General features: G+C 48.1%; 3 protein-coding genes across 6 annotated transcripts; 1 reads left to right on the plus strand and 2 right to left on the minus strand.

The window, feature by feature from the left end:
* The first annotated feature begins 3 nt into the window (after positions 1–3).
* Pqbp1 (polyglutamine binding protein 1) lies at positions 4–4,818 on the plus strand. Of its 2 annotated transcripts, none has more exons than XM_085838287.1 (7): positions 4–91; positions 623–708; positions 2,963–3,074; positions 3,271–3,383; positions 3,494–3,772; positions 4,134–4,197; positions 4,470–4,818. In XM_085838287.1, exons 2-7 carry the CDS (start codon positions 642–644, stop codon positions 4,624–4,626), a joined length of 792 nt encoding a protein of 263 aa, XP_085694413.1. In that variant the 5' UTR covers positions 4–91; positions 623–641; the 3' UTR covers positions 4,627–4,818. The 2 variants fall into 2 exon arrangements, with proteins under 2 accessions (XP_085694413.1, XP_085694412.1); XM_085838286.1 differs by lacking the exon at positions 4–91 and adding an exon at positions 305–490.
* A 59-nt stretch (positions 4,819–4,877) lies between these two features.
* Positions 4,878–15,595, minus strand: Slc35a2 (solute carrier family 35 member A2). 3 transcript variants are annotated; one of them, XM_021153081.3, is made up of 5 exons: positions 15,200–15,595; positions 13,701–13,883; positions 9,626–9,777; positions 6,472–6,609; positions 4,878–5,149 (listed from the first exon to the last, which is right to left on the minus strand). In XM_021153081.3, the coding sequence occupies exons 1-5, from the start codon at positions 15,288–15,290 to the stop codon at positions 5,039–5,041; spliced, it is 675 nt and encodes a 224-aa protein (XP_021008740.1). In that variant the 5' UTR covers positions 15,291–15,595; the 3' UTR covers positions 4,878–5,038. The 3 variants fall into 3 exon arrangements, with proteins under 3 accessions (XP_021008740.1, XP_085694415.1, XP_021008739.1); XM_085838289.1 differs by having other exon boundaries at positions 6,462–7,199; positions 15,200–15,592; XM_021153080.3 differs by having other exon boundaries at positions 5,039–5,149; positions 6,472–7,199; positions 15,200–15,591.
* A 616-nt stretch (positions 15,596–16,211) lies between these two features.
* Pim2 (Pim-2 proto-oncogene, serine/threonine kinase) lies at positions 16,212–21,232 on the minus strand. The gene is made up of 6 exons (XM_021153447.2): positions 21,007–21,232; positions 20,769–20,878; positions 19,917–19,967; positions 17,987–18,359; positions 17,369–17,545; positions 16,212–17,283 (listed from the first exon to the last, which is right to left on the minus strand). The coding sequence occupies exons 1-6, from the start codon at positions 21,065–21,067 to the stop codon at positions 17,120–17,122; spliced, it is 936 nt and encodes a 311-aa protein (XP_021009106.1). The 5' UTR covers positions 21,068–21,232; the 3' UTR covers positions 16,212–17,119.
* Positions 21,233–22,509: the final 1,277 nt, after the last annotated feature.

A 22,509-nucleotide genomic window follows, 5' to 3' on the forward strand; every position in this document is an offset into this window, starting at 1 on the left:
TTCCCTGTAAGCGTCAGAGGCGACCAGTTAATTGCAACTGGGGAGAGTCGAGGAGCGTGGTGTGCTTTAAACCAAGAGCCCTTCGGTGTTGGTAAGCATTGTGCCAACGAGGGAGAGGAGGGTAAGGAGATAGACTTTGACTAACCGCACAGTTGTACTGGTAAGGCCGGGGCGTAAGCTTTCTTTTAAAGCTGGAGATGGCGTTGGCATTGTATCTCCCCCATCCTAGCGCCTTGGTTCCGCCCACCGTGCGGACTTTAAGGAACGTTGGGTGATCCCATTTCTGGGTTGCGGGTGTGTGGCACTTGGTCCCTTGGGTGATGGGTGGAGCCTTGGTCTAGAGAGGAACTGGGTCTTTGGTCCATCCGGTCTCCAGTGCCTGGGTCCGGAGAGTTCTGCTGATCCTAATTCTGGCCATATTGCTACATATCTCTTTTCATCTTTTAGCACGCCTTTTTGTTCTCTTCCAGCTACTGTTGCAGTTACGTAGGTGTGTGTGTGTGTGTGTGTGTGTGTGTTCGTGTGTGTGTAGAGGGTCAAATGAACACACGCATGGTTACTGGCTATCCAGATTGAAATGTTAATCAGATCTGCCCTTCAGTACTGTCTTGTCTGTTTCTAGGTCTGGTCAGCAACCCACTATGCCGCTTCCTGTTGCGCTGCAGACCCGCTTGGCGAAGAGGGGCATCCTCAAACATCTGGAGCCGGGTGAGAAAACTAAAAGCAGATGCATCTATCATGTGCCAGTGTTAATAGACGTTCTGCTGTTTATTCTATTCTTTATTTCCCCCTTTCTCTGCCCCCTCCCGCTCCTGTTGAACCTAGGTGTTTGCTAAGTAAGTGCTCTGCCATCTTCTGCGGTCCTAGTGTGCATCTTCCCCCCCCCCCCCCGCCCCCTTGTACTGCTGGGGTTAGACCAAAGCTCTTGGATGCGCTCTATTGAAGTATATCTCCTTGACCGGCACCTTGGTTTTAATACTTGGTATTTTGCATGGCCTAGCAGGCATCTCGTTGTCAATATAATTTTTTTCTGATATCCATTACTTCTTCGTGGTTGGTGGGTACTGTGTGAAGTGTAAGGCTGGAAGGATAGCTTTAATTTAAATCATGAATCAAGGGGACACGGTGGCAGGTACAAATATCTCAGGTACTAAGGAGGCTGAGCTACAAACATGGCTTGAGCCCAGGAAGTCAAGGCCAGACATGGCAATTTGGCAAGACCCAGTCTTCAAAAAATAAAAAACAAATAGACCTAAGAATGGTGGCATTCATCTCTAATCCCCAGCATGGCCGGGGCAAGCAAAAGGGATCACAGGAGACAACTTGGTTTACATATTGAATTCCAGGCCATATATATATGTGTCTGTGTGTACACATGTATTATGTATATATACATATACATATATGTGTGTGTGTGTGTGTGTGTGTGTGTGTGTGTGTGTGTGTGTGTATCAGAAAATAAGTAAAATAAACCCATGACTGCATGGTATTTAATTAATGTTTGAGACATGGTCTCATTCTGTAGTTCTGGCAGGCCTGGGACCCATTGTGTATATCAGGCTGGCTTTGCATTCATCAAGATCTGCCTGTCTCCGCTTTCCTAATGCTAGGATTAAGAGTGCAAAAAGACATCTGATATATCCTGCAGTCTCCTATGTGCCAAATACAGTGACAGGATGCTGATGCTCTATGTTTACCTCAGCAGAGGTACTTGGGTGATGGGCACCATAACCATTAACATTTATTTAGGGCTGCCTAAGTTCCTGGCATGTATGATATGCTAACAGTCAAAAAAGATGATCTGGGGATTGGAGAGATGGCTCAGCGGTTAAGAGCACTGACTGCTCTTCTGAAGGTCCTGAGTTCAAGTCCCAGCAACCCACGTGGTGGCTCACAACCATCTGTAATGGTATCTGATGTCCTCTTCTGGAGTGTCTGAAGACAGCTACAGTGTACTTACATATAATCAATCAATCAATCAATAAATAAATAAATCTTTTTTTTTTAAAGATGATCTGTTAGTAAGGTTTACTGTATTACTAGCTGCTAATTATACAGTATGGCCAATAGTAATAAAGTGGGGCATGAGTTTTGACCTATATGGTGTGCTAGGCACTGGAAAAGTACATCATATTATTGTATGGACAATTGACATCTATTACAAGACTACTTTGTGCCAGACATAGACTTTGTGCCTAAGAGTACTAATAATGACCACTGATATTTGTTTTTTGGGGGGGTGTTAGGATATGAATCCAGGGCTTCAGGCAAACCCCATATCATTAGTGTTTCTTTTAAATCTTTTTGAGTACTGAGCCTACTGCTGATAGTGGTTATTAGCAATATGGACAATCATATCTGACATCTCTTTTGGTGTCACTATGATGTTGTAGGCACATGCATTTTATTGTTAATTATACCCAGAGCTTAAATCTGTTATGCGCTTACTGATGGCCAGGCACTGGGCTGATAAGAGACACCATCTTTATTCTACTATCACTAGATGTCTGCTGCAAGCTTGCTGTATATCCGCCCCTAGGAATAGAGTCAAAGCAATGTTTACATTAATTCCTTGTTGTCCAATATTCATGAGCCAGAAACCCATTGATGTTCAGGATATGGATAGATTAGCCATTAATTTAGGCAAACCCCCTACTGTTCCAAGCCATTTCATTGAAATACATTGGGATAATACAATGCCACATGGTATCTGAACTCAGGAATTGATTGGATATCAAATTTTTGAAGATTATCAACTCTGAGCATGTACTTCTCTGTCTTCCCTGCACGGTGGTGTAGATGTGAGTGGTCAGTCATGTCTCCATGCCTGAGAATAGGAGGAGAACGCCCCTGCCCACCTCACACACACACACACACACACACACACACACACATCATCATCATCATCATCATCATCACTACCAGGTAATTCAGCTGCTTTTCTCCTTCCCCATTCTTCCAGAGCCAGAGGAAGAGATTATTGCTGAAGACTACGATGATGATCCTGTTGACTATGAGGCCACCCGGATAGAGGGTCTGCCACCGAGCTGGTACAAGGTGTTTGACCCTTCTTGGTGAGCCTACCAACATGGTGGGATGGACTTCATGGACAACATGGCGGCTTTGCCCTTCCTGTGTTCTCTCTTACTGTGGGTTGAGAGGGAAGAGATCTGCATGTGGGACCATGAAGCAGATCCGGACACAGGTTGAGGTGACAGGTGGTATAAGGGACATCTGAGCTGACATTCCCTTCCCTCTCACTGCCCACAGCGGACTCCCGTACTATTGGAATGTGGAGACAGACCTTGTGTCCTGGCTCTCACCACATGATCCTAACTTTGTCGTTACCAAATCTGCCAAGAAAGTCAGGAACAGTAATGCAGGTGAGTTGGCAAATGCAGGGATGCTTCAGTGATTCTTGCAGTCTCGGAGAGAGGCTGAAGAGAGACCATATGTGTAAGAGAGGGGCTTCAGGATTTGTGTGTTACCATAGATGCTGAGGACAAGTCGGACCGGAATCTTGAAAAGGTGGACAGAAATCATGAGAAGTCAGACCGTAATCATGAGAAGCCAGACAGGAGCCACGAGAAGGCAGACCGAAACCACGAGAAGAATGACAGAGAACGAGAGCGCAACTATGACAAAGTCGATAGAGAGAGAGATCGGGACAGGGAACGAGAGCGGGCATTTGACAAGGCAGACCGGGAAGAGGGCAAAGACCGACGCCACCATCGCAGAGAGGAACTGGCTCCTTACCCCAAGAACAAGAAAGGTAATCTCAGCCGGGCGAGGTGGGCACGCCTTTAATCCCAGCACTCGGGAGGCGGAGGCAGGCGGATTTCTGAGTTTGAGGCCAGCCTGGACTACAGAGTGAGTTCTAGGACAGCCAGGGCTATACAGAGAAACCCTGTCTCGAAATACCAAAAAAAAAAAAAAAAAAAAAAGCAAGCATCTGAGTTTGGGACTTACATGAGTCAGATGAGGTACCAGGGCACAGAATGTCTAGTTCATGCCTAGACCTGGGCTTCTGAAGGGTGCTGTGGGCCATGGGAATCACTGGTATTACTTTTTCCTGTGAGGAGGGGCTCCTTGGGTCTCAAGTAAAGAACTTATCCTGCTATTTATTTCTATAGCGACGAGCCGCAAAGATGAAGAATTAGACCCCATGGACCCCAGCTCATACTCAGATGCACCCCGGTAAGTGAAGCCTTTGGCAGTCTTTTTTGTTCAGGATTGCCACCATGCTTTAATCTTGGGCAGCCCGCTCCACCCTCTTTTTTTTTTGTTTTTCGAGACAGGGTTTCTCTGTGTAGCCCTGGCTGTCCTGGAACTCACTCTGTAGACCAGGCTGGCCTCAAACTCAGAAATCCACCTGCCTCCGCCTCCTGAGTGCTGGGATTAAAGGTGTGTGCCACCAAGCCTGGCCACTCCACCCTCTTCCTGTACTCTTAATTCTTTCTTGTCCCCAGGGGTACATGGTCAACAGGACTCCCCAAGAGGAACGAGGCCAAGACAGGGGCTGACACCACGGCAGCTGGGCCCCTCTTCCAGCAGCGCCCTTACCCTTCCCCGGGCGCTGTGCTCCGCGCCAATGCAGAAGCCTCCCGAACCAAACAGCAGGACTGACCCCTTGTTCCCTGTAGCTTTGGCAGCTTGTGTTTCTGTGTTTCTTCCTTGTGGCTCTGGGACAGGAGCCATGGCTTCTACATGCTGGATTATTATTCCACCAGTGAGCTACACTCCCGGCCCCTTTAGTGTTGTTTATAAACAACAGGCAAGCCCTTGTTGTTTAATAAAAGCTTTTTTTTGTGGAACATATCCATGAGGCTTGAATGCTTCCTTTCTTCATTCTTTCCAGGCTTTCTAACCCAACTTCACAAGGTGCAAAAAAACATTTTATTTGCAGAAACTCACCTAAGAAATACTGTAAGATAGCAGGAGTAGAGGTGGGCCCATTAACAGAGGTTAGTCATGTCAGCCCTATGTGGGGCAGGGGTTGGTAAGGACAGGGAGTTCCCATGTCTACCTCACCCTACCCCTAATACTGATAAGAGTTTAGTCCCAGTTGGGCCAGGGCAAGAAGGGAGAACGAAGACAGGCCAGCATCTTCAAGTCCAGCAGCTACGACCCCTTCACCTTGGTGAGCAACCTGTGGTGAAAATGGGAAGGAAAGAGAAACACAGAAAGCTGGGGTGGGCCGGTGGGTGAGTTTCCTAAGCAAGCGAGGCTGGTAGTAAGCTACTAATCTTGGAGTTAGTAATGGTGCTTATGTGAAAAGAGCAGGCCCCTGGGTCAGAAAGCTACACATGGACTAAATAAATACATCATCTTTATTTGGCATTGGGTATCCTGACATTTGTTCATTACAGTTCCTTAAAAAACAAACCAAAAAAAAAATCAGAACAAATTAATCAAAAATAAAGATCCAGTGGCCCTATTTACATATAGCAAAGACAGCCCAGGCACCTTCCATGCATGCACTTAAGTGTGCGTGCACACATCCACACACATCCGCACGCGCACGCGAACACACACACATCTGGGATACAGTTAAGGAGTTAATAAGCTTTGGGGAGTGCAGGGGTGCAGGTTCCATGTTTCATCAATTCTGACACCCATCCTGAAAGAAGGGTGTTTTAAACGCCAATGGAGCTGCAGGAGGAGGATCGGCAGCTTTAGTTTTTGTCTGGATGTTTCTGAAGAGAATCCTTCGCCTCTGTCTCGTCAATTACATGAGATTCAGCCACTTCAAGGACCTCCCCTCCCCATTTTCCCAACACGCTGGATCATTGGTCTAATGATAGCACAAACAAATCTCCATCCCAAACTATTGGAAAGCAAATGGCACTTATTGCACCCTCCCCAAGATGAGCTGATGCGAAATCCTCAGCTTGTGCCTCTCTCCTCGTTCCGGGCACTTACAACAGGCTGATTGCTCTTCAAGGGTCTCTGTACCGGGGAAACTGCCCCAAAGCCACAGCAGAGACCACGCTGTTGTCATGATCCAGGGTGATGGTGCAGGAGAGAAGACCTCATACAATAGGAAATGGAACCCCACGAGGAGTCATTAGTCGTTATTGGAGAGCTGCAGGGCTTTTATCCAGTCTGCAGGATGGCTGGGAGGAACTGTCCCAGGCATGTGAGACAGGACATCTCCAGCACAGGGTCATGGGGGAAAGGCCTGGAATAGCAGTACCCCAACCCTGTTCCCAAAGAGGTTAGCCCAAGGCAGAGGAAGCAGCTCTATAAAGCTCCTCCAGGACAGGAGAGTCCATCTATCAGGAAGTGTTCATGTGACATTCAGCCCTAGTTCCATATCCCTCTAGAATTATGGGAGAAAATAAACCTCCAACCCACAAAAGCCAGGCCCTGGCAACAACTTTTTGGACCTGCAGAAGCCCAACCCCCTCCAACCCAACCCCCTGCCCTGTTCCCCCAACCACCACCAGCTCTCACTTGACCAGCACTGACTTTGGCAGAAAGGGCTCCGTGGTGAGGTCTCCTCGAGAAGACAGCTGCGGTGGTGGTGGCTGCCCAGGAGGCTGCTGGTGAATGCAGGGCCCAGAGGCCGAGGCCGAGGCTATGGCTTTGACTGCACCTCGGGGAAGGCTGTAGAGGTAGACAGCACCAATGACAAGCCCAGCGCCCAGGGCAAATAATGGGTCCAGGTGGAAGCCAAAGAGGCGAATGGAGGCAACAGTGGACAGCACAATAGACAGGGAGGTGGCAAAGCCCTTGAGGATGTTGTCAGCATACTTGACAACAACAGCCACCAGGAGCCCACCAAAGGCTTGGTTTAGTACTACACCCCAGACAGCAGGTGTGTACCCAAAGAAGAAGCCTTGACTGGCCACGGCAGTGCCCTCAGCCCACCAGAGCCCCACCAGGCCCAGCGCCGTGCCAAAGAGGCCGAGCTGTAGGTTACGAAGCCACACAGAACCTGAGCTGCCTTTGAGGATCTTCTCAAAGTAGACCCCAGCGAAGCCTGAGGAGAGACAGGAGGCCACAACTGCCGCTAAGCCCACCCCTGGGTTCTGATCCAGTGGCCGTGGGCCACTCCCACCAGCTTGCTGTGCCTGGACAATGGCGACACCAGTGAAGAGCAGCAGCAGAGAGGCCCACTGCAGGCGTGAGAGGCTGCGATTCAACATGAGCACAGAGAACAGCGCTGTAGTCAGGATCTTCAGCTGATACGTCACCTGCAAGTTGCATGTGAAGGCACTGAGTGCTGGTCCCAACTCCCATGAAGTGCAAGGGGATTAGGACAGCAACCACTGTGGGCCTTTGGGAACAATAAAAAGGTGGTGTACATGAAAACAAAACAAACCAGCCACTGACCACTGACTAACCTGTGCCTAACTAGTTCCTAAAGACCCTTCCACATGACTAAGGGATGTACTTCAATTGGTGAACACAGCAAGCATACACAGACTGCTGGAGTCCATCCCAGTACCGTATAGCCCAGGCCCAGTGGCATACACCTGTAAAATCCCAGCCCTTGGGAAATGGAGGCAGGAGGATCGGAAATTCAAACTTATCTTTGGTTATATAGAGTTAGAGGCCAGTCTGGGCTAGAAATCATCTCAAAAAAGAAACACCCAAGTTCTACAAAAGGGGAACTGTGCAAAGAAGTCCCAAGCCACAGCCAACTCTACAACCCAATCCCGTTTTCCTAGCTATGTGATAAGGTCAAATCACTTGTCCCTCCTGAAACCTGGCGCCATCTCTGTAAAATAAGGCTGCTGTATAGACAACACCTCCAAGTAGGTGATAAATAAATAAAGCTTTGGGGGCTGGAGAGATGGCTCAGTGGTTGAGAGCACTGTCTGCTCTTCCAGAGGTCCTGAGTTCAACTCCCAGCAACCACATGGTGGCTCACAACCATCTGTAATGGGATCCAATGCTTTCTTCCACTGTGTCAGCAACAGGATGCTCATACAACATTAAATAAATAAATAAATCTTTTAAATAAATAAATCAACAAATAAATAAAGCTTTGTGATAAGGGAAATCTTTATACAAATGACTCAACCATAACAAAGCCAGAACATATTCACAGATTGCTATGTATGTGTCCAAAATGCCTCTGGGCACCATATCGGGTTTGAACGTCTAACCTTTTCAACTACCTTAGAACTGGACACCAATATAATCTGCAATTCACTGATGAGAAAGCTACGTATGGTGGCACATGACTGAAATCACAGCACTTAGGAGTTAAACTGTAAGTTCAAGGCCAGATTGACCCACATAGCAAGAGCCTGGCTCAACAAACAAACAAACAAACACACACACTGAAGATATAGCTTAGCTATGTCTTAGTTTTGCTTAGCAGGCACCAAGCGCTAGGCTCAGTCCCTAGCACCTCATAAACAAGGCCCAGTGCCACCCACGTAGAACTCCAACACATGTGCTCATCATCTGTTACATAACAAGTTCATGGCCAGCCTGTCTCAAAGAAAACAAGATGAAATAAAAATAAAAAGATAAGCAAATAAAGGCACAGAAAGGTAAGTGACTGGCCTCCAAATCACAGAGCCTGAAAGCTGTAGCATGGGGATTTGAACCTTGTGGCACATAGGCATTTATTTGTTTGGCTTTTTAAAAGATTTATTTATTTATTTATTTATTTTATATTAGTACACTGTAGCCATCTTCAGACACACCAGAAGAGAGCATCAGATCCCATTACAGATGGTTGTGAGCCACCATGTGGTTGCTGGGATTTGAACTCAGGACCTCTGGAAGAGCTGTCAGTACTCTCAACTTCTGAGCCATCTCTCCAACCCCCTATTTGTTCATTTTTTTAAAGACAGGGGTTCTATGTATAGCCCAGGGTGTCCTGGAACTCTGTAGACCAGAGGCCATAAACTCACAGAGATCTGCTTGACCCTGCCTCCCCAGAGTGTTGGGATTAAAGTCACACGACACCACACCTGGCTTAGCATCTAGAATCTTTAATAAACCTTGTATGAATACAAGACTATCCATAAATGCCTCAGAGTTGTCAATAAGCATTCAAGGACTCTTTCTAGGCATTTCTTTTCTTTGAGATAGGGTTTCTTTCTTTAATCTATATATTATTTATATATTATATACATTTAGAATACACAGACAATGCATATGCCACTCCCACCCAGTTTGTGCATTGGTGTTTTGCTTACATGCATCACATGCATCACATGCTTACATGCATCACATGCATGCCTAGTGCTTTGGAGGGAAAGATTCTCTGGAAATGGAGCTACAGATGGTTGTGAGCTGTCATGTGGGTGCTGGCAACCAAACCCAGTTCCCATAGAAGAGAAGCCAGTGTTCTTAAGTGCCAACCCCCAAGAACTAAATTTCTTTATGTAGTCGAATCTGTTCTTGAACCCTAAGTCATCCTGCTTCAGCCTCCTGAGTACTGGATTTGCAGGTATATGCCAATATCTCTGGCCCCAGGTATATTTTCAGTTATCTAAGCATCTCTCTTTTCAGTTTTGACACATAAACAAACCTAATTTAAGGGAGTTCCAAGAGTATTCTGAAAGTCACGGAGTACTTGTTTTTTGCAGGCTGCCTCCCTCCTTCCATCTACAGCCCCCCCCCCCCCCAGGATCCTTGGGGGCTATGCCGGACTCACCTGGAAAGTGGCAGCTGGCAGGTTGCTGATGGCAACATACTGGAGGTTATTCTGCAAGGTATAGATGAGAGAGGGCACCGCAAGCTTGAGTGTGTCCACATATTGGACCAGGACAGCCTCATGGAGGAAGAGGACCAGGTGCTTCACATTACCTAGACGGGAGGAGGCTCTGCTGAAGGTTGGGACCAGGCATGGCTCCTCTGTCCACCTCCCAGTCTCAACTTCCACCACCACTGAACTAAACTCCCCTCCTTCTGCCAGCTCTCACACAGTTTCTCCTACAGTATAAGAATGCCAAAGTTCTTTCTGAGCCAGGCATGGTGGTGCAAGCCTTTAATCCCAGTGCTCAGGAGGCAGAGGCAGGTAGATCTTTAGTAGTTTGAGGCCAGCCTGCTCTACTTATTGAATTCCAGAGTAAGACCTTGTCTTAAAAAAAAAAAAAAAAAGCCTTGCCGGCAGTGGTGGCACACGCCTTTAATCCCAGCACTCGTGAGGCAGAGGCAGGTGGATTTCTGAGTTCGAGGCCAGCCTGGTCTACAGAGTGAGTTCCAGGACAGCCAGGACTACACAGAGAAACCCTGTCTCGAAAAAAACAAAAAGGGCTGGTGAGATGGCTCAGTGGGTAAGAGCACCCGACTGCTCTTCTGAAGGTCCGAAGTTCAAATCCCAGCAACCACATGGTGGCCCACAACCATCCGTAATGAGATCTGATGCCCTCTTCTGGTGCGTCTGAAGACAGCTACAGTATATTACATGTAAAAAATAAATAAATCTTTAAAAAAAACAAAAAAACAAAAAAACAAAACAAAACAAAACAAAAAGCCTTTCTGATATTCAACTTACTGCAAAAAGGAATACAGATATAGTTCAGTGGTGGGGTGCTTGCCTAAGAGATGTGTATTCCCAGGTTCTACCCCAACACTATACAAAAAGAAAAACAATGGTCACAAAACGATGACTCCATCCCACTCTGCTTGCTAATCAACTACAGTTCATCCACCTGAGATCTACGTTCCTGACAACAGGCCCATTTAGGGCCTGCACGCAACGCTGTGTACATTGACATTATCACCAAGTACCTAGAACCGTGTGACACAGAAGGGAGATTTTAGACTTGTTTGTGGTTGTACCTAGGGCCTGACACACTACTGAGCTACACTTCCTGTAGAAGCCTTTTAGATATCCTAATTCCTTAATGGTCCATTTCCCACCCAAACATCTTTTTCTCAGTCCTAGATACATTAAGAAGCTGCCCCTGCCCTATGGATGCATGATGTCTCTTTTTGAATCTTTCTTCTCAAAAGAGTCTCTCTGTGGAGCCTGGGCCGGTAGACATGGAAAAACAGAGGCTGATGTTAGATGTCTTTGCTATCACTCTCTACCTTAAGGTTATTTTTATGTAAATGAGTGTTTGTGCATGTATGTGTACATATGTATGCATGTACGATTGTGTACCACATGTGTGCACTGCCCAAAGAGGCTGGAAGAGGATGTCAGGTCCCCTGGAACTAGGGCTACAAATGTGTGCCATCGTGTGGTTGCTGGGAATAGAGCCCTCTGGAAGAGCTGCCAATGCTTTTAAGAGTTGAACCATGCTGTGCGGTGGTGGCGCACGCCTTTAATCCCAGCACTCGGGAGGCAGAGGCAGGCAGATTTCTGAGTTCGAGCCCAGCCTGGTCTACAAAGTGAGTTCCAGGACGGCCAGGGCTATACAGAGAAGCCCTGTCTCGAAACAACCCCCCCCCCCCCCCAAAAAAAAAATAGTTGAACCATCTCTCAAGCTCTACCTTACTGTATTGCTAAAGGTTTTTTAAAAAAATATGTGCATATATGTATCTGATACACATATATGTGTTTGAGCAATGTGATATAGATACTAGGAACTGAATTCAGCCTCTGGAAGCCACCTCTCCAGCTTTCTCCACCTTTTCTTTCCTCCCCACCTTTGAGACAGGTTTCTCTGAAGGTAGCACTGGCTGTCCTAGAACTAGCTCTGTACTCTGCCTGCCTCTGCTTGCCACGTGCTAGGATCAAAGGCATGAGCCATACACTGCCTGGCTGCACCTTCGACACGATTGGACCTTTTAGCTAGACTGGCTGGTCAGTAAGCCAACAGGACTGACAGTCTCCAGTCATCTGCCTAGCCACTGCCTCCCTGTCCCTGAACTCACAAAGATGAGCTGGGATTAGATTTGTGCCACCATGCCTGGTTTTGATGGGCTTAAACCAGATCTTCACTCATGTAGAGCAAACATTTTACCCATGATGCCATCTTCCCAACCACTACTGGGGTGTGTGTGTGGGTGTGTGTGTGCAAGATGGGATTGAAACTACAGCCCAGAACAGACTAAGCAAGTGCTCTATAGCTGAGCTACATTTCCAGTGCTTCATTTGTGTTGTGTGAGGCATGTGTGTGAGTGTGGGCATGCACAGTCCATGGTGCAAGTGTGGAAGTCAAAGGACGACTTAGAGGCTGATGTCATTTTTCTCCATCACAGGCTCTGATAGACAGAGCTCAGGTTCTCAGGCTAGCATGGCAAGAGGTTTTATCTGCTGAGCTATCCTGCCCACCCTATGTTTTCTTTAGAGACTGGGTCTTACAAAGTTGACCAGTCTAGTGTTGAACTTAGGATCTTCCTGCCAGGTAGCCAGGATTACAGGCCTGCAGGTCTGGTTTTGTTTTTCTGTCCATTGGCGGCTTGGGGAAGTTTTATTTGTTTTATTTTGAGCCAGGGTCTTGCTTTAGCCCAGGAAGCCTTGGAACTTATTATCCTCCTGTCTCCCATATGCTGGACTTACAGGGTTAAAATCACCATATCCAGCTTGATCATTTTTTTTATTTTTCCATGTATGATTTCTTATTATACTTGCTTTTTTTTAGATAGAATTCCAGATAGTTCAGGCTGCCTCTGAACTTATTTTGTAGCCAAAGATGACCTTGAACTGCTGCTGCTGCTTCTGCCTCAGGTTATAGGCATTTATCACAACCGCTGTATGTGGTGGTGGATATGAGAGCCAGAGCTTTATATGCTAGGCACGCACTATCATTAAGCCACACCCCCAACTGGAGGCATTATACTTTCATTTACTTATTGCTTACTTTTTCTTGCTTTCAAGTGGAGCATTAAAATGTTGCTCAAGCGCCGGGCAGTGGTAGCGCACACTTTTAATCCCAGCACTTAGGAGGCAGAGGCAGGTGGATTTCTGAGTTCGAGGCCAGCCTGGTCTACAAAGTGAATTCCAGGACAGCCAGGGCTACACAGAGAAACCCTGTCTCAAAAAAACTCAAAACCAAAACCAAATGTTGCTCCAGATAACCTTGAACTCATAGAATTAACTGTTCCTCTGCTCAAGCATACTGAACAGCTGCAGTTACAAGTGCATGACGTAGCTGGGCCTTGCGGGTGCACATCTTCAATCCCAGCACTTGGGAGGCAGAGGCACGCCAATCTAGTTTACAGAATAAGTTCCAGGACAGCCAGGGCTACACAGAAAAACCCTGCCTTGAAAAACAAACAAAAAAAATGTGCACGATGCTACACCCACCTGGTACTATAAAGGTGCAGATATATAAAAGATATATAGATTAGCCTTGAGCGGCTCGCCACTGATGCTGTTTTATGCCACTGTAACCAAGAGTTGATCATTGTGAACCTGGGTCATGTACAGAAGCACATACGTATGGAATGGGATTCTCCATGTTACAAAAGTTGTTCTTTTCTTTTTCTTTCTCAGATAATCACATGTAGCTGAGGCTAACCTTGAACTTATGTTATCTTGAGCTCCTGATCTTCATGCCTCTACCTTCCAAGTGCTGTTATTAAATCTTTCAATCACCATGGGTCTTCTGTTGCCTTGTGGGCAGTCAATCTCACTAGTGTAGCTCTCAGGTATAAGGAATATCCAAGTGGAGATGCAACTTCACATAGCTGCAGTGGTCAGGAAGCTTAAATGCTCTTACCTACTCCCCAAGCATCCTCATACACACCAGTCTACTCTCCCAGCAAACCTTCCAGGGGTGCTTACACCCTTAATTTAGGGTGTCCCACCAACCAACCCCATTCGTGACTCATACCCCTCTTTTGTGCGAAGAGCAGCAGGAGACAGGTGAGACCTTTGAGCACTTCAGCCATGACCACAGCAGTGGTGGCAAAGAAGCGGTCCCCAGGCAGTGTGCGAGCGTAGCGGATGCTGAGGATAAGGGAGGCATTCTGGACCACCAGCACAGCTAAGGATATATACTTGAGGCGCCGGTGAGCTGCAGGGAGTGGAAGGAACACATAGGAGGATAGAGTCAGAGGCTACTGGGGTATGGCCACCCACCTCATTCCTCTTTTCTCAATCAAAAACCTTCTGGCTCTTGGGACTTCCTCTGCTTGCCCATCTTAACTCAATTAGAGTCTGATCTGGACCTGTTTCCACACCCTCAGCTACTGGCAAAAAGGAGCAAGACAGGGAGAAGTGGGCCCCAGTCTGACTAGTTCTTAATCTGAAATCCTTAGTATGAGAAAATGACCAGGGCAGGCTCTGGACACACATCTTTGCTTCTTTTCCATTCCCGGGGAAGCCACTCTTTCTCAGACAGCATTCCCAATATTTATTGAATACCTACACTATGCCTATCACTGTACTAAGGGATTTACACAGATTCCCATCACTTGATTTCGAAAGGTACTAGGAAAATGTCTGTTTTGTGGATAAGGAAATTGATGATTTCTATGAAGTGATGCTTCTACTTGCAGGACTGTCCCATAAATGAAATAATGTTGCAATATAATGAATGGGACAATTGTTTAAAGATGTCCGCCTCCTGAGGCTTGTTCTATTTCTCCATCCCATATGATTACCCCAATAGTTTGATTACTTTAATCACATATGGAAATACTTCCCTACTGCATATGGCCCGTCCTCCCTCTGCTGTACGTCCTTCTCCCAGCCAATGAATTAGTCTTTGTTCTACCCACACTTGCAATGAGCTCTCTCTACCATATAGAAGCACTTGGCCCCCTCAGAATGTTCTTTCTGACCTATAAGGAAGGAACTCTCCCACCTCAACACAAATAGAACTAGCTCCATTTGGGAGGAACATTCTCAGTACATTCTCTCCATGTAATGAAGGGCAGCTTCATGTTCAAAATGGATCCACTAGTCATACAAGGATGTGCCCCACCCTGACAATTTATAAGGTCCCTTTATAAGGAAGCCACCACCCTTCTATAAGGAAGAACTCTCACCCCGACAATCGTCGCTCCCTTCTACAGTTAAGGATTACCATCCCCCTCTGAACATTATCAATGTTCTTGCCCTCCTCAAAAGGAAATTCCCCGCACATTCACAACGGTCTTTATTTGAAAATCCAGGACCCCAGCCACAGTCACCCACAGAACGACCGATTCCTATCCGCAACATACAATAGTCCATTCTCTCCTTCCTTTTTCCTCACAACGCACGCACACATACACTAACACGTAGGTCTGTTCACACGGGATGAGCTGTCACTTCAGTCTAGGTTCATCCCACCCTCAAGAATTCCGACCTCCGATTAGGCAACGCCTCTACGTCAGGCCACCTCACCCGCTGTAGTGGACCCAGGTTCCAACGCGCCCGAGGACACAGCCCCAGCCCCGGCCGCAGCGGTAGATCCACCAACCCCGACCGCTGCCATGTTGGCATCTGCCCGTCCCGTCCCCTCGGCAACAGCAGGCTACTTCCGTATCCATCACGTCCGTTTCCGGACCTCTGGCGGAGGGGCGGGGCGTTAGCTGGGACGGGGTTTGCGGGCAGGGGCTCTCAGCCTGTTCCCAGCTTAGATTCTTAAATGGTGGCTTCGGGTTCCCAGATTCCATCCAAACAGGAGACCCGGGGCGCTGCAAACTGTCTCCCGCAGCCTTTCCACAGGTCGTATTTGCACGCTCGTGACGCTCGACCTGGCCCCCATCCCTCATGCGCCCGCCTCACTGACCCTGACTGTCCGTAACCACCTGTCCAAACAGTCCTAGAGTTTTATTGGTTCCGTTGCTCCGCCATCTCGGCTTCTTATTGGAAACCCCAGATAGCACCACCCTTCTCGCGTCAGAATCAGTTCCAGACCCTTTCCAGCCAGGTGCCGCCCTCTAAGGGCCAGAGGCCAAGTGGGAGGAACGGGACTTCAGAGAAGGCGGGACTAGTGAAACCGAGCGGACAGGGACCGTGACCGTAATAGAAGAGAGTGAGGGGAGGACTTGAGGATATTTGTCAGGATTAGAAAAACTAAAGGTGGTGAGTTGAGGAAAATGCAAAGGAGAAGCGTGAAAGGTAGAGACAAAATTAAATGGTTAAAAGCTAGACAGAAAGTGCTAGAAAAATTCTAGTTGGAGCCTGGGATTTAGCTCGGAATTTCTATGCAAGCAAATCTCAGTACTCCAAGTTTGGGGTTAGAATGGGCCTCAAAAGACCCTAAGCACCCCCCCCCCGACCCCCCAAAAAAAACCGGTCAGACAGGCCCTACTGTTTTTTTTTTCCCCAGAGATTTTTTTTTCTCCAGCTACCTCCTAAACTCAGCATCTAGTAGATGCCTACTTCTATAAATGGCAATCCACTTGTGACTTCATTATTTATTAAATAGGTTTCCACACATGGCTTTTTAAATAATCCAGGCAGGGGGAGAAGGGACAGGAGGGCACTTGCCGCTCTCCACCTCCAGTACAGAATTATTTACATTTCAACCACTGGACAATCCTGGCTCAGGAGGAGGCAGCAAAAGTTGGAAAGGGGGGACCCCAGGAGAACAACAGTAAGACTTATTTCCTCCATCTCATCCCCCCAAAACCATCCATCCCATCCTAGTCTCTGGTGGTGTCCGGTGATGTCCATCTCCCATTCCTTCCCAAATTATGGAAGTAAGGTTCTTCTCACCGGAATAAGAGCACTTGGGATAACAGTAGGGTCCCCTCACCAAACAAAGGAAGAAAAAGGAAGGAAGCGTGGGATACTAATTAATTAATGGGTAGTACCTCCCCCAGAATCACCAAGTCTGGGCTAAGGCAGGCAGGCAGCAACAGAATGAGATCCCAGGGTAAGGCCCTTTGCCTAAAGAGCTGCTGGGGGTGGGAGTAATCTTAAGGAAAGCACCCTTGCCCAAGTGAGAGCATTTGAACTAAGTGTCTACGTGGTTTGTGGTAGTATAGGAAGTGCCAGTGTAGGGACTACAATGTCAGATTAAGAATCTTAGGGCCCAGAAGGGAAGGAATCCAACCAAATAAACATCTTTAACAGAACAAGAAACAAGTAACTCCCCCTCCCAAATTAGGGACCACAGGTTCTGGGAGGAGAGCTCCTTCCCAGAATTGGGATAGGAACTGGGCAGACTTGGCTATCATCTTCTTCTGACCCCTGATCCCTATTCCCTGACCTTAGTAATACTGGATTTTTAACAACCTGTATAACCAGGTCAACAGATGTCCATCTATCCCTGTAGCGTGACCATGGAATTCCAACCAGAGAGCCTGGCTGGGTCTAGGGAAGCAGGGACCAGGGCAAGGGGGTGGGGCTTCCTTTGGAGGAGTTGATGGGCTTTTCTTCAGCTGGTGTTTGCATCCAGGGGTCCAGCAGAATCTCCTCCAGTGAGGGTCGGGAGCAGGGTTTAGGGGCCAGGCACCGGCGGATTAGGGCACAGCAATCTGTGGGGTCAAGAAGCACAGGGGAGATTAGCAGTCATCGAGGCTTGGGAGGCTTGGGCTGGGGTAAGTGAGTGACAGGCCTCACCTGGGGAGACATGAGCAGGGAAGTGCAGCTCAGCCTCCAGAATCTCCTGGTCTCTCTCGAAGGGAATGTCCCCACAGACCATGTCATAGAGTAGGACACCTAGTGACCAGACAGTCGCTGGCAGGGCATGGTACTGGTGTCGCGAGATCCACTCTGGAGGGCTATACACTCTTGTCCCTGCACACAAGCCAAGCATTAGATCCTAATCAGGTGATGCCCTTCCTCAACCCCCGTGTCCCTAGAAGTCCAAACTGTAAATTAAAAGGAGGGTATCCATTGGCTAGAACAGTTGTACTTCCAAGTTTAACAGCAGAGTCCTAGTAGCAGCAAGATAGCTTTAAAGGAGTACTTCAAAATTAACAGTAAGATCATTTCACCAAAACCAAAAAACAACAACAAAACCCCATCCTACCCCCACACTAAAACAATAAGAGCCCAGAAGGTTAAGAAACGTATAAAATGAACTTTATTGGGGAATCTAGGCTTGAGTATGCAGTGTTATAGAAATCAAGAACCTTAAAGTGTATGACATGGGTCCAATGTTCAGAGGATAAGCCGAACCTAAAGCTAAAAAGCCAGAAGAATGAGTGCTAAAGGGTAGGGAAGAAGCAGCCTTACCATCAAAGTCAGTGTACGGCTCATCATGAAGCAGGGCGCCGGAACCAAAATCAATGAGTTTAATGGAACCCCGGCATAGGTCGATCAGGATGTTCTCATCCTTGATATCCCGATGGACAACTCCACGGGCGTGGCAGTGCTGGACAGCTGCCACGACTTGGGTAAAGAAGCTGCGGCTACAGCTTTCACCCAGCGGCCCCTTCTCTGTGATGTAGTCGAAGAGATCCTGAGCAGGCATAGGCCGCTCAAGGACCAGCATGAAGCCTTCGGGTGTTTCAAACCAGTCAAGCAGGCGTATCACACCCGGATGGCCATTGCCTTCACCCACCTTCCACAGCAGCGCAACCTCAAGTGGGCAGGTGACTGAGTCTGACTGAGGGGTGGGAAATCAAAAGAAAGAAGGAGGCAAGTGTTAAGTCTGTAGCCCTGCTGTCGACATAGCAAAGTTTACTTTCAAAGCACTGATTTTGGTTGGGCTCCTCTTCCTAGACCCTAGTACCCTCTTAAAGGTTCAAGTCCTTCAGAGAGTGAAACGAACAGAGACCATACACGGCTGGCATGCAGTGGGTCAGTAAATACTTGGAGAAATTGAAGTGTTCTCATCTGTTTTGAAGGGGAGGGAGTTTGAGACAGGATCCTTACATAGACCAGGCTGTACTGGAATAAGAGATTCACCTGATTCTACCCCCAGAGGATTAAAGTGTGCCCCACCATGCCTGGACTTCAAAGTGTTTTATAATGTAAGTCCCCCTTCATAATTTTACCTAAGACAGGTAAACAAGATGTTCATCAAGATCCACATCAGGACAGCTTTTATGCATACTAGATACTCAATAAGTATTTGTAAATGGAAGTACTTTACAGCAAAGAGGGACTAGCATGGAACTAAATCCTATTAAAGTAATACTATTAATAAATACTATTATTGTATAAGTGTTGGTTAGTTTTCTTCACTAGCATACCTCAAGGATCCTTAGTAACAGCAGAACTCAGGATGTTAAGACAGAAAGAGAAGTTAGTAGAAGGGATATAGCATATAATGAATTCTAAGAAATGATGTCGTATTTTGCAAAGTGCCTATAAATTAAACCACGGCAGAAGTGTCCTCTGGTTTTTAAATTTCTGTCTCATGTTTGAGACAGAATTTTGCCAGGTAGCTCACCCAACCCGGCCTCAAATTCACTGAAATCCTAGTGACCCAGCCTCTTGAACGTTGGGATCACAGGTGCACACCACCAATCCCAGCTTTCATTTGTCCAAAACGGCTTACACTGATTAATTGCAAAGGACCTGGCACAGAGTAAACATTTAATGAATGGTGTCTTGTCAGTCTTGCTTATCAAACAGCACAAGTCAACGGCCCCTGCCCCAGACCCGAACGGGCAGGGACTGCCAAGAGTCTAGTTGCCTCAGATGGGGTCCTTTACAGGCCCAGTAACTTGCACAGCCGCAGACAGGTTTTCTCACGAAGACGCAAAATCCGCTACTGCGCAGGCTCACCCCCAACCCCCTCACCCAGTCCACAGGCCGGCACAGACTACCTAAAGGGTTCACCAGGGGGAGCTCTCTTACCTACAATTTGCCCAGACCCGCCCTGATGTCCGTTAGCGTTCTCCGGGTGGCAGAAGAGAAGCAGCCAGCATCACCATGACAACCAGTGACCTAGGCCCCTCCTTCCCCACCAGCATGTCCTGTGAACAGCCCCAAAAGCAGTGTTTGGAAGAAGGATGAGATAGGAGTTTGAGAGGAGAATCCAGGGCTCTGGGGGAACTGTGGTGAAATCAGAACTATTACACGAAGGCAGGAATCACAGGCTGGTGGGGTTCTCACGGTTTCAGGGCCCAGGGAGTCATATGTCCCCTAGAAAAAAAGCAGTGCGTGCGTTCTGTGATGGAGTCTATGGGTCATGACGCACACCAAAGACACTCACCACGGTGGACCAGCCTAGCACACGGTTCCGGGAGATTACTTTGATGGCCACCTAGAAAAAAGGCTGAGATAAGGGGGCAGCAGGTGATCCCAGACTCTTCCCAATTCCAGTCTCTCCACCCGGGTATTCCTAGTTCCCATACATATCATACCCATCGGAGCTCAGATGCCCACCCAGCATTTAAGTCCTCAGAAGCAAGTTCGCCTAAACATTTTTTACGCCTGGGCTCTTGTTAGGAAAGCATCAAGACCCACTGAATCCAGAACGGGAGTTGCAGGGTTTTTTTCCTTTTGCTTTCTCTCTCCCACTGTCTTTCTACATGCCTCCCCCCTCCCCCCGCCACGATGTTGGTTATTGAACTCAGTGCTTGTGAATGGTGGACAAATAATCTACCACTGACCCATATCCCCAGATTCGAATTCCAAGTTTTCTGACGTCGCATGCCCTCCTCCATCATCCTCTCATCTCCAGGACACAACTCTATCTGGATTGTTGTTCTCACGACTCCACACTTAACACCTACTTTTAAAACATCCCCACCATCTCAGACACACAAGCGCACGCACATCAATTCCATGGATCTTGGGGTCCAGTCCTGAGCTCTGCCCCCTCCCTAGCAGAAAACATCAATCTTCTAGAATTCTTGCCCTGAATCCTGCCCACCCCCATACCCACCTGGACTGCAGACACACGCGCGCACTCACACTCCTGGCAACCCTGCTCCTTATGATTCTACTACACATTTGCAGACGCAGGCTCCCCACTGAAGCAACTGGCATCCCAGTCCCTGGTACCCTACCACCACCCTTCGCCAAAACACCTGACCCTCCGAGAACCCCTTGTAGGGGATACCTGACGTCTATCCGTGACGCGGTGTCCCGCGAAGACGGTGCCAAAGCCTCCCTTACCCAGGAGGGGGCCAAGTCGGTATTCGGCCTCGAAAGCTGCCCGATCCTTGCCTCCTACGCAAGCGGAGGCGAGGAAGTCAGGGTGGCGGTGTACTCTGATCCCAGTCATGACTCGCCCCCTCACCAGCACCCATCATTCCAGTCCACCCAACCTGCTTGCGACAGAGGAAGGCTACGCTCACCTGGAGGCTGCGTGGGGGTCACAGGGGGCGAAGGAAGCCCCTGCAGAGGCTTGGTCAACATGGAGGAGGTGCTGCGTATATTGAGCCCGCTGAATCCGCTGAGCCCGCAGGGCGTGGATGCCCGGGGCAGAGCGGCCGGAGAGCCAGGGCTGGGGGGCGCCAGGGTGGAAGGCAGGGAATCTGGCGGCCCGGAAGCGCCTGCAGACGGCGCAGCGTTAAGATTCGTCGCGCGCGCCAGCCCCAACGCTACTGAGCCGGGGCACGCGCCTCCCGGGAGAGTCGCCCTGCGCGACAGACCCGCCCACCTGGCTTTGATCAATCCGGACGCGGCACCTGCTGTACCCCAGCCAATCCGAGCCAGTCCTTATTTGCATGCCACCCTCAACGTTTCAAGTGCCCCTTATGCAAAATACATGCCAGGTTCTTCCGCGGAGGAAGGGCCTGTATGCAAATGTAGGAGGGTGCGCGCGCGTGCGCGCACACACACACAGACGGACAGACGGACACACACAGACACGCAAGCTCGAACAGGTTCTGGGAATTCCTTTGCGACAACTGCGTTTGTTTTGGTTGTTGGTGTGGTGGGGTGTGTACACACTTTAAAAAAGCGCAGCCTCCTTTCCTAGGATGCAGGTTTGCTGCCGCCATCACCTTTGCTGCCTTGAGTTCAGTAAGGAGACAACGACAAACCAGCTTTTAAAAATCTGAGCCTGGAACTAGACAGGATCCTGTCACGCGTGTTTCACCCAAGATCAGGCAGCCTTTGCTTCAAAACTGTAATCTTATAGGAGAGCTGGTCCTTCAGGGAAGGGTAACATTCTTTACCTTCAAAAAGGAAGGGATGCAGAGGAAACAATGGCAGTTTGGCACCTGTAGGGTGCTTTTTTGCTGCCATTATCCTACACAAACCTGGCTAGACTTGGCTCTGTTACCCAGTCTGGGTCTAGAATCTATAATGGCAGAACTTAAGTTCTCGTGGGAACTACAACTTCCTTGTAAAAGAGCTGGGAACTGAAAGCGAGGTCAGACTGGGCAACATAGTGAGACTGTCTTAAAAAAAGTCTTCAGGTAAGTCTGCTGACCTCAGGACCCACATGGTGAAAAGGGAGAAATGACTTCTATAAGTTGTTTTCTGACCTCCAAGCGTGTGTGGAACTCACATACCCACATGTACACCAAGAACGGGGGGAACCACCATTAAAGATATAGTCAGACACATTCAAGTAGACTTGTCCTAACCTAGGTGTACATGAAAATGTGATCAGAAAATAATATCCCAGAAGCATTCAGTGATATGACTTGTACTGTCCTATGGGGCCACTTAACACCATACGTCCCCACCAGAAATTGAAAGATTTGTCACAAGCACACAAGCACCACCAGATATGTACATTCACAGAAATATTTGTGCTGCCCCAGAAATGAGAGAACCAGAGTCTGTCACAAGAATATACAGTTGTTCCACATACATACACGCACTGCACCAAAGCAGGTATGTAGTCA

Source organism: Mus caroli, unplaced genomic scaffold (genome assembly GCF_978045245.1).
Source record: "Mus caroli unplaced genomic scaffold, Mus_caroli_1 scaffold_5, whole genome shotgun sequence".
In the NCBI taxonomy this organism is placed as follows: domain Eukaryota; kingdom Metazoa; phylum Chordata; class Mammalia; order Rodentia; family Muridae; genus Mus; species Mus caroli.